The 13,500-nt window shown below is 38.3% G+C and overlaps 1 protein-coding gene across 2 annotated transcripts in view; it reads right to left on the bottom strand.

Moving 5' to 3' along the window:
- Positions 1 to 13,500, bottom strand: part of POSH (SH3 domain containing ring finger posh) — a 162,631-nt gene that overhangs the window by 65,123 nt on the left and 84,008 nt on the right. For both annotated transcript variants that reach the window (XM_083123643.1, XM_083123642.1), the window contains exon 3: positions 13,013 to 13,071. In XM_083123643.1, coding sequence (XP_082979769.1) covers positions 13,013 to 13,071 — 59 coding nt within the window. The remainder of the gene's footprint in view (positions 1 to 13,012; positions 13,072 to 13,500) is intronic.

Here is a 13,500-nt window from a genome sequence, read left to right on the forward strand (position 1 = left end):
TGATGGATGGGTAACACTTTACTATAGGGGTGACGGATTTCTTACTTTTTACAGGAGAAAGTACTTATGCAAATCAGTTTCTGTAGCATTGTGGAAGTTCGTGAATGTAGTTTTGATCCATTTTAATGCGAATGCATGTTGTTTTCTGCGAAAATCTCTGTCCAACACGCTGCTTCTGCTGCCGCCATTTGCTTTCTGCACAAGCGCACAATGTTCCGTGTGTTAGATGATGTAAATCCCATAGTCGGTGTTTCAAACTCGCCATGTTTTCACTATAACATGACGTGTCTAGTATTTTTTTTTTTTTTTTAACTATTCTTGCCTAACCCAACCTAACCTTATGGAAAATGGTTTTTGGGGCTAACGTCATGGTTTGTGGGGCTAGCGTCAATGGTTTGTGAGGATAACATCAATGGTTTGCTAGGTATTAGCATAATTTCAAATCCGGGCACGAAAGTAGGAGTTTTCCGGTGAACAAGGTTGCAACACTGCATAAATCGACAAAACACTCTCACAACGTGCGATGAACCAGTACGCTATCGCCATAATGTGTGTTACAGAATCGAAATAACGAGTAACAGTAAGTACTCGTAAATGTAAGAAATAGACATTATTTTCATTAGAAATTCATTATTTCACCTAAAGAAATGTTCTGCAATGCAGAATAGTACCTTAGCAATGTAATAAAGTGTGAAAAAAATATTTATAGGTGTCACCCCTATAGTAAAGTAGTACTGATGGATGTTTTCAAAATGTTGTCATTTTGAAAACTGACACGAACATTTGTCAAGATTCCAAATATTTTTTTTGGGGGGTGGGGGGTGGGGGAGGGACTAAGATTGACAAACTGTTTGTTTATGTGTGTATTAAATTACAAGCTACTGAAAGTATATATGGGGTGCAGGGGTAGGACCTTACATGTCTCGAAATCAGCTACAGTGATTATGATGTGATAAGCAACATGCTCAGGGAGGCTGGGAGGTCCAGAGCCACATATTTAAGGACACTGTTGGTAAAATTACCAACTGGGCTAAGATCACCTAGGACTTTAGGCTGGGTCTCCCCCTGACCTTATCTAATAGACTACAGCAGCTCAGTTCATAGAATAATTATTTTATTAAAACTGGTGAACAGTAGTAAGAGTGCAAAGTATGTATAGTATCCGGACTAGAGTTGGGATATCTCGGTCTCATCCAGAGTTGTATGCCTCTCACGTTCTCAAAGAGTAAGTATTTGTATAGTTGCGCAATGTGTCATCAGTAACATGTCCCGATATTTTGAGATGGATGGGACCAAGGCTACTTCAAATTACAAAACTCTGATAAGAAAAAAAATACAGTTTGTGAAAAATGAGATACAGTAGAGCGTCGATTATCCGAACGTCGGTCAACCGAACGACCGCTTAACCGAACTGTGTACTTGCTCACTTTCAGATATCTGTAATGAAAAAAGTACGTGACTTAGCTGCTCGTAAGCATGTAGGCTTGCTTAGACAGACCAAAATAAAGGATTTTTTTAAACGTTAATTTTGTGTACTGTGTGTATTGTTCATGCAAAATGTGTATGTAATATGTACATATTTTTGTTTAATAAACTGTACCACATACTATATACTCCTACTAAAGTTGCCTTTGTACGTTACTTTGTAATACATACTTAAAGAGATGCCTGTGTTTATGAATAAATTTACTGTACAGTACTTCTTTTTGGCAAATAAACATGTACAGTTCGATTATCCGAACAAACCAGTTTTCCGAACACCCATGTCCCCCAATTACTTCGGATAATCGACGCTCTACTGTATACAGTATCAGGGTGGCTACAAACAAGCAGAAATGAAATTCCCTGACTTTTCCAGGTTTTCCAAGACAAAATTTATATTTTTCCCTGACAATTACAAACTAAATTAAATCAATGTTTTTGCAAATAGAAATAATAAACTCGCACAGATCCACGTATGGTTTTGTTAAGTACCAATATTATATTCTATGAAATTGACTTAATTTCTCTATTCTCTGTGATTTGAATTCAAACTGCAAAATAGTGAATTTGGAAAATTATTACAATTCACAAGCTAGGGAAGGATTACGGAATTTTGTCATACGCAGTAAGTTTAAAATAAAATACTTGATTATTTTTAAAGTTACGACTAAATGAGATAAGAGTGAAGAGTGATTGATTAAGAAATACAATTTGTAATTTATCAGTCTCCTTATACATTCTCGGTATTATATGTTGATATTTCCACTGAGGTTTGGAACCCTCTGCTTGCAAGAACCATGAGTGCGGACTCATTTCTCGATGCATAAAGCTACTTCTCTCTTCTCTGTAAAGCAAACAACTTAACTCTTGCATATAAGTGAAACAATTGAATCGAACAAAATAAAGTGCCATATTCCTTACATTATCAATGGGATTTCTGCTTCAGTACAGTATATCCAAGTGAAGTACTGTGAAACTGACAACATGCAGTTATACCATTAATGCTGACGAAAAGGGTATGTACGTATTAGAAATTTAACGCAAGGAATTTATAGAATTGCATTGTATAGGTACCTGATATAGCTAACCACACATTAAAACAGGAACACTCTAATAATAAAAGCTTCTGAAAGTTCCTATATGAGGGGCATCCTGGAAAAAGCTCCAATGGTGCCTATACACAGCACTAGTTGTCGGAGAGCGATACACACACATGCAGACAGGAAGAAGTGGCATGTAGCTGTAATCTGGTACAGTTGCAATGCAGCCATTTTAGGACAGTTCTAGGTTAAAGATTGGAGCAATCATACAGTCTCCCACCGACTTCGATGTAGCCTACATTGCACGCTCAGAATTTGGCACAGAGCCACCAGCAATCGTGTGAGGTGTGCAGACCGGATGTCGTGAGAGATAGTAAGGTCAGACGATGGTGCAGACAATTCACGGAAGGCCAATCGAATGTGCACAACCCCATACAGCTGAGTACACACAGGCCCTTTGCATCACTTCAGGTGAGAGATCTTGAACCACTCCCTGTACAGTTCTGGCCTTGAATGAACAGACTCTCATCTCTTTGTTTAACTGAAGATGTTTCTGGCAGGGCAAGGATTTGACAGGTACACTGCGGTAGAGATAGTTCCAGTCTTTGCTGTCAGACACATATACCATGGGCATACAAAATTTAGTGCCATGCTACGACAAATGCCAGAACAACGGTGGTGATTATGGCGAAAATTAGGTTAGGACTCACTGTTACTAATGCAATAAATTACAACTGATATTCTTGTTTTATTTATGACTAATCGGTAGGGACCTTGATATTTTGTTATTTTTTTTTAAATTGGTGTATTTTCTTATTTTATTTTTTACTATACGGTGTTATTTTTCCCAAAATTCACATTTTCATTTTAGCACATTTTCTGCCAAATATCTGAAATTATACCTTCATGGTGTTTTTAAACTACTGTTTCAAATTGTAAGTCACATGGCTTACGCCTCCTCGTGAGAGTTTGTTATATCTTGAAAGTTATTTTGGGAAAGTTATTTTCCATACCTCTTTTTTAATTTTAAGGTAAGGATTTTAGATAATGGAATTTTTCCCATATATACTGAAGGGTGCATAATGACCATAAGTGGCGACGCACCCAAAAAAATAAAATTAATCAATCTCACGTGACAGATACCGATATATTATGGCACCAAAAATTGGCATTATCTTTTTTTTACTTGTTAGTGTTAAGTTTCCCAAAATTCAAAATTTTGTTTTAGAAAATTTATCTGCCAAATATACCGACACGTAATACTCCATTGTGCTTTTAAACTATTATTTTAAATTGTAGGTCACATGGTCTACGTATTTTCGTGACAGTTTGATATGTTGGAACAGATTTTTGAAGAAGTAAAAGTAAAGTGCTCCCCTGCACTTTTCCATGAAGGTTTATAGGGGTGTGGAGTTAGGGCCCCACACTTTCTTGATCATGGCTGAAGGTATGTGTGATGTGATCAGCACCACGCTCCTGGCTACCTTTATCCCTCAAAGTTTCCTCAAGGTACCAGCTTCATATGATGCTGGGTGGGCGCCGGAGCAGTTTGAATAGGTGGAAAACATCCCTGTTCTCCACCGCAGGGGATCGACCCCGGGTCTCTCGCATAGTAGTCAGATGCCCTAACGACTGAGCTCCATTATTTATTTATTTATTTATTGAACTCAACAGGTACATACCTAATTACAGAGCCCATATGAAGGATACATAGTCATTACAATTACATATGTTTCTGTAATATAGAGATAGAAATTTTATATTATAAAAAAACACACACACACACACACACACACACACACACACACACACACACACACACACACACACACACACACACACACACACACACACACAAAAAATTTCAATATGAACTTACGTGTTTAAGCTTAGGCCATTGTGTTAATAGTGGCTTTACTGAAGTCCCTTAGGTTCATAGAAAAGATGTCAATGGTGTTATTCTTGATTAGCAAGTTATTGTAACTGGTGCACATTCTCCACAATGGAGATTTCTTTTTAATTTCGGATCTAGCCTTCTTTATAAGAAAAACTTCATTCTTTAGTCTAGTTTTCGACGACGGGATTCGAACATTAATCTGGCAGAGTAGATGTTCAGCATCTATTTCGTGATTTAACAATTTCCACAAGAATACTCGACAAATACCGATGGTGCGCACTTAGCTTGCTAATTCAAAACATATCTCGTGCGACAAATACGAAGATGTGGCTCCCGTGTGACGGTAGATACGCACTCGATCTCCTGTTAGAACCCTGCCACTTTGCTCTGTGATGCAAATGGTTTTGATAGAAGTTGAAAAAATCGTGGGAAATACATGATTTAATGTGGCTGTCGGAATTATTCCATGTATAACAAGCATTATAGTTTACTTTTGAATAAAATGTTGGAAAACTTGCATGTTATATGTACACAAACATGACCTACAAAAGACAAGAATGTTGGATTTCATTGAATTTTTCGTTGTTTTAGGACATTTCTTTAAGAAAAATCGCTAAAAACTCCAACAATTCTCATTTTATTCCAAATTCGCATTATTTCGATATTTCGAACGGGCGAAAAATTTGTGCAGACATCACTGCACATTCCTAAACATAACTTCGCAGCAATTAACATTTTTCACGGATTTAGGGTTTGCGAAAAATCAATGTCCCCACTAATTGGAAATTACTTTCTGGCCACCCCTCGTATAAATCAGTAGATGGAAAGAGAAAATTTAGCAGGGCTGGCAGAGAAAAGTCAATTCTTGAAGAAAGTGATTTGCTTGTATGATTGAATGATTCCAGTAAATATGATATTAAAATATTTAATTATTTATTATTAGTATTTTATTTCATAATATTGGACATTAACCTTACACAGTGAGAGATTAAACGTTGGAAGCGGCCCCGGCGCCCACCCAGCGTCGAATGATATGGGTACCTGGGGGAAACCCTGGGGGGTAAAGGCGGTCAGGGGCGTGATGCTGATCACATCTCCCCCACTCATGACCGGATCAAGAAAGTGTGGGGCGTTACCCCCACACCCCCTATACGCCTTCATGGCGTGGTGCTAAGCACAGGGGAGCACTTTACCTTTTTACCAGTGAGAGATTAATGACCATCTCTCATAAGTTTAAAACAGACAGGACAGAGAGTGGCGTTAATTTCATTGCAATACTAGTGTTGCAGTTAATTTGAGGTTGGGAGCATGCACTTCCTCGGTTCGGCGTTATGAATTATACACGGTTGCATGCTATGATGTTTTAGCTGAAAAACAAAACTTATCCGAAGTAGATTGCTCCCATAGTGGCCGAGTTATAACAATTTTCCTCCAAAAATGCAAATTACATATTTTTCGTAAAAAAACAAACAAAAAAAACACACATTTTGGCTTATTATTCAACTTGTTTGGCACCCAAAAACATGAAACATGTTACGTTCTCTTGAGAAATATCCATTCTTTGAAAAGAACACTAAAGTTCGCGCCTTCTTCCCAAATAGCGGGAGAAGAGGGGGCAAACTCCAGATTTGTATGTTTTTTCATTGAAATTCGGTGGTCGCGCCCCCAAACCCCCCTTCCTCGGTTCGGCGTTCTAAATTGTACACGGTTGCATGCTGTGAATAACAAAACTTATCTGAAGTAGATTGCTCCCATAGTGCCCGGGTTATAACAATTTTCCTCCAAAAATGCAAATTACCTATTTTCCTATTTTTTGTAAAAATAATAATCACATTTTGGCTTATTATTCAACTTGTATGGCACCCAAAAACATGAAACATGTTACGTTCTCTTGAGAAATATCCATTCTTTGAAAAGAATACTAAAGTTCGCGCCTTATCCCCAAAATAGCGGGAGAAGAGGGGGGCAAACTGCAGAGTTTTGTTTCTTCCATTGAAATTCGGGGGACGTGCCCCCTTCCTCGGTCAGGCATTCTGAATTGTACACGGTTGCATGCGCTGATGTTTTAGCTGCAAAACAAAAGTTGTCCGAAGTATATTGCTCCCATAGTGCCCGAGTTATAACAGTTTTTCTCCAAAGAGTGTTCGAAATTAAAATTCCCGCCGAGAAGACCGGGCGTGAGAAATTTCTCTCTCTCTCCTCCTGCCATCACTGGTTTCTGGCGCCATGGTTGTGTTGCGCATAAAAGGGGCCTAAAAGTTGAGGCCGAAACTTACGAACGAGATTTCCTGTTCCCGTGCAGAGTTCCATAACGATATCTTTAAATAAATAAATAAATAAATAAAAAATAAAAAAAAGTCATGAAGACGAAATTCCCTGACTTTTTTGACACCTCAAATTCCCTGACTTTTCCCGGTTTTCCAGGTCTGTCGCCACCCTGAGTATGCTATGGATACTGTACTCACATCGCTGAGAACAGTCGTATCAATGATAATCCCAACCTGGGTATGGGTGTTTTTTTTCTTACTACATTCTTCAATTTCATCATATCATCACTCATATTCATCTTCACGATTATCCAAAAGTGGCAGAGAAGCGAAGTAAAATAAATCAATAAATCAACAATGTCAGGTAAAACGGTTGAAAAATACTGAACTTATACTTTAAAGAAATGATCAAGTGAGTTTTGCTTCAGGACGGTGCATAGTCGGGTCTCACTTATCGCACAAAACTCAAACACCATATTTCGTCTTCTGATGTCAGGCTAAATGTAGTGTAGTTTATGACAAAAGATTTAAACCTAACAACGAAAGCATGCCGTGTTTGACCACGAAGGTATTTCGGTTTGGTGTGATAAGTCATACACTGCATGGTTTCCGAGAAGAAATGTCACACCATCGTCTGTAGGTAGGTGTTGTTCCCTCTGCCTGCTGTTCTACGTAATGCATTACCTTCTTAAATGCAGTGAAGCCTTTTTAAGGATTATACGAAACATTGGATTATCGAGACACTACCATAAATGAAATACCAAGAAGAGTTCATCAATTCTGCCTTCTTGCACAAGGATTAATGTGAGAATGACGAAATTAGAAGCCTTTTCTTGTAATAGTGTAGATTTTCCTCATCTTACAAACTAAATTATTAATAGAGGAGAAGGTCTAAATATGGGCGAAGGTTTAAATATGGGTTTTGGAGTTATCAGTGCTCCCGGGTGCTGCAGCTCTCAGAGGCTATTGGAACTGGTTATCTGTCAAGGACAAAGGTTGTGGTGCCAATTATTAAGAGAAAGTGGTGGTTAGTTTCGGCCTTGGACGCTGTTATAGAATTGCGACCTCCGAAAACTTTTTGCAGGTATGTTTTAACTCATCGTTTTCTGAATTCTCATCTGCTTTGTATAGGTTATGATATTAGTGGTACATAAAACAAATGTGGGCTTTTATAATGCCATGATTTGTTTGTGAAATATGTACCACAGAGAGCGAAAATAAATTGATGAAGAAAAATAGCATGATGGTCTAAATATGAGCTATGACATGACGTTTAATGTTGAGATCACATTTTCACCAAATATTTGGATGTTTTTCTTAATTTCGATTTTTCTCATTCCGCGTTATTTTCAAAACAACAGATTATTCATAAATATGAATTTTATAATGATTTAGCGATAAATGACTGTTTTTTAAAATTTTAATTGCTTTTTTGTGATATTGCCACTAGTAGCTCATATTTAGACCACAATTTTGAAATACATCATTTTACCATTTTTTAGAAATTGCTTTTTTTTTTAAAAAAAAAATGGAGACCTTCTATACTTTAACATGCTATTACATTTAAGTATATATTTCATAGATAATGCATTTTAAAGGCAGGTGCTTGATATATTAATTTTTTCCTCCGAAAATGACAACATAAAAAGGAGGGCCCATATTTACACCTTTTCCTCTTTATATTAATTCATCTTAGAAACAATAACAAACACTTAAAATATTGTTGAGAATTTCTTGATCATGAGTTCGATACATGGCATCAATTTTGCAATAAATTTGTTGTCACGAAACGCTTGATTCATGGCGAAGTTTACATGTAAATATATTTGTTACAAAAATGGGGGTGACTTATTACTTGTGGGGAGGTTATTATCATAATAATCATTAACAGGGGTGTGTTGCGGGTCCGTCGACCCCCCTTCCCCCAGAAATTGACATCGTTCACATCAAGTTACAAAAAAGCAGCGATTTCCGTGGATTCGTCAAAACTACGGACTCGGCCTGGGAGTCAATGCATGCGGTGTTGAAATGTTACACGTACAGCTTTACTCTGCTGAATAAAAATCTGTATAAAATCGGTTTTGCAATGTGAACTGACAATAACAATGCATTTTAAAAACAGATGCAAAGAGCTTCAAAACAAGGGCTACCCAATACTAAGAAAAAGTTGTTTCGCAAAATTGAAGAGAACGGTTTTTGGATAAATATTGAAAACTTGAAAATTAGGAATTGTGTTTAAAACATTTCTGCCTCCACTGTACTAGACTTTCACAACGATCGGAAAAACAGTTTTTGATTTACAGAATTTCAAAGGGAGGCATCGTTTGCAAAACTAAAAAAAACGGCCTTTTTTTTTGTTCTCGCGACGATAAAAAATATAAGGCCTACTCGGAAAAAAATTGGTTAGCATAGATTAACGCAGAATTGAATAAGCTAAATTTTGATGTAACTCTTTCTTACGTAGGTCTACTGGTTAATTTTTAATTGGGTCCCAAACTCGAGTATCTATAATTTTTAATCCGACAGGTACATGGTGCATAACGACGGAAATGTCTGGACTGAAATTCTGGACTCGTTGTCGCGCCCCAATACAAGTTTGCCCGTCGTTGTTGCAACCGAGAAGTGAATTCGTCAGGCACAGAGAAAGATCCATGTGCCCCAGAAGGATGAAACTTACTTAAATAATCGAAAAAGAACAGTCAACAATCGCCGTTCCTTCCCATCCCACGAATGCTCGCCGGTGTCTTCCACATTCCAAGCACGTTTACCTTTTGCTAGTGATGCAAGCCGAATACACATGTACTGACTCACGGACTGCGACAAGGGGATGCATTCTTCCCTGCGACAAAAATGGGAAGGACAGGAAGCGCTAAAGGACATCACACGAAGTGAATGGCAAAATGAATGTCTCTTACTTTCGATGGTGTATTTTGTATTGGCAGTACGTTCTTTCCCCGTTGTTCTCCTTATTAGACAATTTCCGAAAGAGGCGGGAGTGTGTGTGTGTGTGTGGGGGGGGGGGGGGTACGTATTTTTTTTAGCCGTCCTCCTTGGCGGAACGGTTAGCACAGCGCACTACAACGCCAAGGGTCCCGGGTTCGAATCCAGGCATGGGTGTTCATTGTCAATGTCGCTTCATCTCATCCTCATCTTCGCGATTAGCCAAAAGTGGCAAAAATGCGAAGTAAAATCTTTCTTTGGTAGCCAGTCTTATATTTTGTCATCTTTTTCACCATTTGATGTTTTTTTTTTACGAATGCAGGGTCAACCCCTCCTTAGGCACGCCGCTTGATTTTGATAAAATGACATAACCCTATGGTCTTCAGGAATTAGAAGGCTGTTTGCTGCAGTGTGTTCGGCATAACTCTTTTGCCTTCCAGTAAGTTCCCTCCAAGCATAGAGTTGTATAAAAACACCCCGTCAAAAGCACCAGCCTACGCAGGATTTTTTCGAGGGGGAGAGTGGAATAATAAATGTGGATATTACATAGCAGCGTCCAAGTTGGCTGTGGGAAACACCATAAGATATTTCGTAATTACCATTGTTAACCTTATTTTTAAAAATTGTTCAAAGATAAACATTTTAGAGAGAGTTTGAATTTCCAAATTCCCCCTTCCATTTGTATATTCCGGATTTTCTTGTCGGTCCCGCATTTTCACGAAAAAAAAATAGTTGCCATAACTTATGCCCCAACCCTCGTATGAAATATAAGTCTTCAGAAGAGCAACTTTCTACGAGAATGCAGGGAATGAAATATTACATTCGCCCCTCCTTTTTTGCTGTTAAAAACTGCACAAAGATTTTCTACGATCCGAATTTGCTACATTTTCCGCTCCCATGGTCGTGTATCTAAAAAGCTGGATCAAATTTCATGCAAATTTGTTCTGCAATGAGCCCCAAAACATGAATCAGGCAAAATAAACAGAAATCACAGCGCGTTTGGGGAATTTCCACCCGGCGAACCTGACTTTCGAGCTGATCACGCAACTTTATCATCGATTGGTAATTCAAGCGTGGGGTCGGTCACACGCGAATATTTCATTGCGATTTTCGCTTCCGCAGAGCGAGCGGACACATGACAGGCCCACAGCGCTTAGTAAGCACACAAGCACTAATTAATTCGGTAAATTAAAACACGCATGAATCCAAACCATTACTGCACGAGATCGTTTCCAAGAGCAACTTCTCAAACAACGTACCTCGCGCAGAAAAATAAACGCGCATGTGTCAATCCATATGAAGTCATATACAACTTGGTTGCTTGACCATTTTTTAAAAAGTTTATTTTTTGAGTGGTGTGAGCCTCATATATTGACAGTTCAGCACGACTCTTATTTTATTTTTACTATCACCGATTTGAAGATGGCGTGCATTTTTTTATCATGGCGCGCGTCATTTTCTCCATTCGTAAGCATCAGCGGCAACTTTTTTTTCTCAGCTCTGGTAAGTCCTACGACAATGAGACAAAATCTGTGATGTTAAGCACATTATAGGCTACAATTATATTTCTGTGTAATTTTCTAAATATTATTCCTTCATAATAAATTTTAAGGTTAAAATTGTGTATTTTAATCGCTCAAAATGACATTTTCGGACATTTTTTTTGGGGGGAAGGCAGTTTGCTTGACACTTGAATTTTTTTGTGCAAGTACCTGTGTACCAATAGAGTACGTCAACATTATTTGAAGCTTGAGACTTGAATATTTGTTTTTCTACAGGGTCATAAACATGTACTTTTTGTTAAAAAAATTCCAAGTTCAGGGTTAAATATCTCTGGTGGGCAGTTGTTTAAAAATCTGAAATTTGTACACAATACAATACTTCAGGATAAGTAACTTCAGTAAAAATTTTGAGTTTGATATTTAATTGGTTTAAGAGATACAGAACTCGTGAAAAATTCAACATTTTGCATTAAATATGGCATGTCTAATTTCATTTCTTATTAACATTTTGTGTTGAAATTCTGCAACATTACAATCCTGAAATGGCTCTGCAATAAAGTATATATACGAGGGCGTGCTGAAAAGTAACGCTTCCTATGTTTTTATTTTCTTTGTTACCTTGCAAACGCATTTTGGATTTTGAGCAACCATACATTGCACTTACAAGACTTTCCCGCTTCTCCATTGAAGGTTTCAAACTTCTATCGCCTGGGGGGCTGAACTATTGCGAGTAAAATGTCAGCATGTAACCATGCAATGTCGGTGGAGCACCTGAAGTAGCGTGCAGTGATCGAGTTTCTAAACGCAGAAAATGTGCTACAAATTGACATTCATCTGAGACTGAGGGCACTTTATGGGGATGAATGTGTAGACATCAGTACTGTACAATCGTGGGCTGTTCATGCTCATAAAGATAACCCTAGCTGAACACGATTCCGATGACCTCCATCAGTTGCAGTTCGCGGCCTTTCATTCCATTCTCTCAAATAGCTGAGATTTCTTTAGCTGGGTTTCTACTAGTAGGAACATATTCACAATCTCGACAGAGCCACGCTTACTTCCCGAAGCACTGTTGCAAACTTTGTTATTTTGTAATCATAGGCTAGAAAGTTTATCCTGGTACAGTTTCCGCCACTGAATGGTCCGTTACCCGCGGCTATTGTCGCCAAACGTACATTTGGTGAAAAAATGGAGAGCTGTTTTTCGAGTCCTTTAAAAAAAGGTCAAGGAAGTAATATCAATCCAAGATCCCAGCGGGAAAATTCTTTTCGCCCAATCTTTCTTCCAATAAGTTCAAGGAGTGTGCTTCCTCGATGGCGCAGTGGTATCGTCGTTGCCTTGTAATCAAGGGGTCCCGGGTTGGATACCCGGTGGAGGCAGGTAGTGGTTCGGATCTCACTTTAAACTCTAAGTCCAGTCCCGATTAGCCTATCTGAACAAAAAGTGGACTTAAAAACAACAAATCAATCAATAAGTTCAAAGGAAATGATAACCATGGATTATGTAATAAATGCTACACAAGTATATTTTCATTATTTAATTTTTGCCCTTGGTAAGGTTTTCTTGGGGAGATGTCCGGGTTTCATTGAAGACTATTACAGTTTTCAATGTTAGTATTAAAGCCAGGCATGATTCCGTATCGTAGAGGATGGCCACACATTTCTGTTTGTGTTTTTTAAATATTTACCAGATATTTTACGCTATTACAGTAGTTATTTATGCATACGAGAAAGGAGTACCATTACACGAAAACGCAGAGCCTCAGGTTTTTTCTTACAGAGTAAATACAACACTTTCAAAGGCGTGAAAAATTGAACTTCTTTAGTTCTCACACTGCAAAAAGCTGAAGTCTCTATTGTGTATACATAAAAAGATGAAACTTACCCAGGTTCCCTGGACTGATAAGTGTACAACGCCTTCGCACATGGTTGCGTGGGTTGGACCTGGAACAAAAAAAAAGTATATAAATACAGAATTACTATTAGTTAAAAACTGGAAAGTTCCTATGTGGCATACATGCTAAAATAAAAATCTTATTCGTGCCGCCCCGGTGGCGAATTGTGTTTAGTGATGATCTCGCCGGGGAGGCTTCCGTGTGTGTGTCTTCATGGATTTCATCAAATTGCCATTTTCCCTGATCGTTACGGTTAGCGAAAATGGGAAGAAAGCGACGCAAAATAAGCATTTGTATCATCTGTCGTTTCACGTCGCTTTGCTATTTCTTGGGTAAATCACCCCGATGAGGATGAACCAATGAACTGAATGATGCGACAATGCATAACGGTGAACCCATGCTTTACCCAGAGATCGGATCATGGAGCTAGTTTTAAGAATCGACACGCTAACCACTCCGCCAGGGAGGCCGGCGACGC

The sequence above is a fragment of the Lepisma saccharinum genome, chromosome 6 (genome assembly GCF_977018435.1).
Source record: "Lepisma saccharinum chromosome 6, izLepSacc3.1, whole genome shotgun sequence".
In the NCBI taxonomy this organism is placed as follows: Eukaryota; Metazoa; Arthropoda; class Insecta; order Zygentoma; family Lepismatidae; genus Lepisma; species Lepisma saccharinum.